The 2,815-nt window shown below is 42.3% G+C and overlaps 1 protein-coding gene across 1 annotated transcript; it reads right to left on the bottom strand.

Annotated features, from left to right (window-relative positions):
* Nucleotides 1-132: 132 nt before the first annotated feature.
* Nucleotides 133-2,297, bottom strand: LOC104957857 (uncharacterized; the record flags this gene model as incomplete). The annotated part of the gene is made up of 5 exons (XM_010785533.1): nt 133-349; nt 480-565; nt 667-865; nt 1,963-2,048; nt 2,150-2,297. Coding segments are annotated over 5 exons (736 nt in total), but the record flags the coding sequence as incomplete, so codon positions are not given.
* Between the last annotated feature and the right edge of the window lie 518 nt (nt 2,298-2,815).

Raw genomic sequence — 2,815 nt, 5'->3', positions numbered from 1 at the left:
AATGTGTGTGTGTGTGTGTGTGTGTGTGTGTGTGTGTGTGTGTGTGTGTGTGTGTGTGTGTGTGTGTGTGTGTGTGTGTGTGTGTGTGTGTGTGTGTGTGTGTGTGTGTGTGTGTGTGCAATCATTTCTCACCTGTTGTGATGGCCTCAGGGTGGATGCTGACCGTCAAGCAGATGGACTGACCGGGCCCCAGACTGCCTGATGATGGACACACCAAACACAGCTCCCCATCTCTTCTTTGCTCTGTCGGTAATGCTTTTGTTCCGCAGTCAAACCACCAATTCACATGTTTCCCGACACACCTGCGCCAAAACACGCTCTCTTCACACACTGCTTTCAGCTCCACAGTCTGCGGAGGGAGAGAGGAGTGGTGAGAATTTTGGGATTCAGTAAGAAGGTTCAGGAAAAGCTATAGATGGAACAAGGGAATAGAATGAGGTAAGAAATGTGATAAACTGCAGATAGATCCATGTTCATACCTTAGTGTTAGCATCAAACTGTGTAGCCAGGGGGTCCACTTGGAACTCTAGGCTGGAGGGTGACATTTCCAGTGGTGCGCACAGTACTAGAATAGAAAAACATGACGCTACATGAAACTACTGTCATGTGAGACAGTTGTCTTGTTCACATACTATTTGACAGTATACTCGCTTCTTATGACCCCACCTGTGGCCTGTATGCGCAGTGACCGTTGTGTCGCCATGGTGACAGACTGGGGAAGGGGTTTGACGACATGCTTCCTGCTGCCATCTGACAGTGAGGAGTAGGTGCACGAGGAGGATGGAGTGGGGAGAGGAGATAGCGAAGCAGTGGGCCATCTCAACCCGTTGACCATCAACGGCAGGTCAAAGTCATAGCCTGCTGCCTGCAGGAATACATTTTCCTTCACTGTCGACCTCTTCTTCAATATTTAACTAAGATATTTAAAGCTATGAGATGAGCGATAGCAAGATCAGTAATTGATCGTTCGCTTAGCCCTGCCCCCATTAGTTATGGTTGTTATGCCTGTCATATTTTCTTGAGCACAAGTTCCACTCCATTTCAATTATGCCAACTTGAATCAAGGGCTCTGTGCAGAACATTAAACCAGCAGCATCAACAACAGCAGACCTAAACAACTCAGTAATAGAGTGCCACAGTGACGCGTCTCAAAACCCGGAAGTAAGTTAGCATTTTTACCACTTCCGGTTCCTTCGACAAAAAGCAATGAGATTTCTCCATAGGATTTAGGAAAATAGCTGGAAATAAGGTCTGTGGTTGAAACACATTGAAGAGACGGAACACGTTTTGTTCTACGACATTAAATACATCAGCAGTGACCCCACTGGTGATTTCTGAAGAGTTTACGTGTCTGAAGAAAGGATGGTTGTTAACATGTGGCTGAATAGGGCTACAAAAGTTATCGAAGCCGTTGTACGTCATTACACCGAACACGTAAACACTCCTCTGAGTTTGTTTTCCCCTGTTCTGCTTGAAAGCAAGTTCCTGCCTCCTGCAAACTGTTAAAACAAACGCTTCAACTTGTACCATTTAGAATCTGTAGTTTTGAATATGGATCTTAAGTTGGCGTGACCCTGCTGTAGTTCGTTTATAGCATAACGTTAGCATTTTGCTTCTGGCGATTAGATTTATGAATAGAAAATTATAAAAGTAGGGAAGACATGTGGAGATTATCCGGCTGAACAAAACGTGATCCGTCTCTTAAATGTGTTTCAACCAAAGACCTTATTTCCAGCTATTTTCCAAACTCCTATGGAGAAATTGCATTGGTTTTTGTGGAAGGAACCGGAAGGAGTTTACTTCCGGGTTTTAGGACGCGTCACTGTGGCACTCTATAGTCATTAAGCAATGATGGCACAGTCTATGTTCAGAAGAAGGGTTTAGAGAACAATCAATTCATGGAAGTTAAATGATGCATTTGAGCTTGGTGCTTTATGTACTGGAGATTGGTCAAAAGGTTACCTGGGTTGGGAAGAAGACAAGGGAACAGTCCACTGTCTGGTTGCCATGGAGCTCCACAACACTCACACCTGGCTCTTTCTCTGCACCTAAAAATGCACAAAAATGATCACAAAACAAAGGCCAAAGCTCTAATTTACACAAAAACATTTGTCTTCCTAAATGCGGCATTGTTTATGTAACTACGTACTTGCTAAGGGCTGGGGGAACCTCACAGAGAAGTCAGTGTATTCCGCCAGGTCAAAGGTAACCTGGGCTGAGGCTGATGATTGGTTTGTGAGAGTGAACGGTATTGATCGCTGAGAACCAGCATAGACCCCGTAAAAGTGGAAATGCGACTGTAAATGGATACAAAATGAAAGAAAAAAGGTCAACAGCAACTTAAATTGAAAGGGAAAGGATCATTTCAGCTTTCAATGACAGGAGCTGTCCAAAAGCGGATTATCCTTCAGTTCATATCCTTACAGGTGCAACCCCTACGCGCACGCACGCACGCATAGGCCTGTCACGATAATTAATTTTGTTGGACGATACATTTTCCTGGAAATTATTGCGATAAACGATAATATTGTCGACCGTTGTAAGACCATTTTAGACAACTGACATAATGATAATATATAATAATAATTCAAGTACAACCTTTCAAAGAGAACCTTTTATTGAACATTGCAAATTAAATGTGAAATAATATTGAAATATATAAATGATATATAATAAAAACAAATAAATTAAAATTATTAAATAAATCACACACAACCAAAACAATACATTAAATAGACTCAGGCTTGAAAACAGAGCTCTTGTGGCCAAAACAGGCAATTGCATTTTAAAATGCAGTAGTAAAAAAAATGTTAAA

Source organism: Notothenia coriiceps, unplaced genomic scaffold, assembly GCF_000735185.1.
Source record: "Notothenia coriiceps isolate Sejong01 unplaced genomic scaffold, NC01 NC01_scaffold00027863, whole genome shotgun sequence".
NCBI classification, from domain to species: Eukaryota; Metazoa; Chordata; class Actinopteri; order Perciformes; family Nototheniidae; genus Notothenia; species Notothenia coriiceps.
This window is presented reverse-complemented; position numbering and strand designations above follow the sequence as displayed.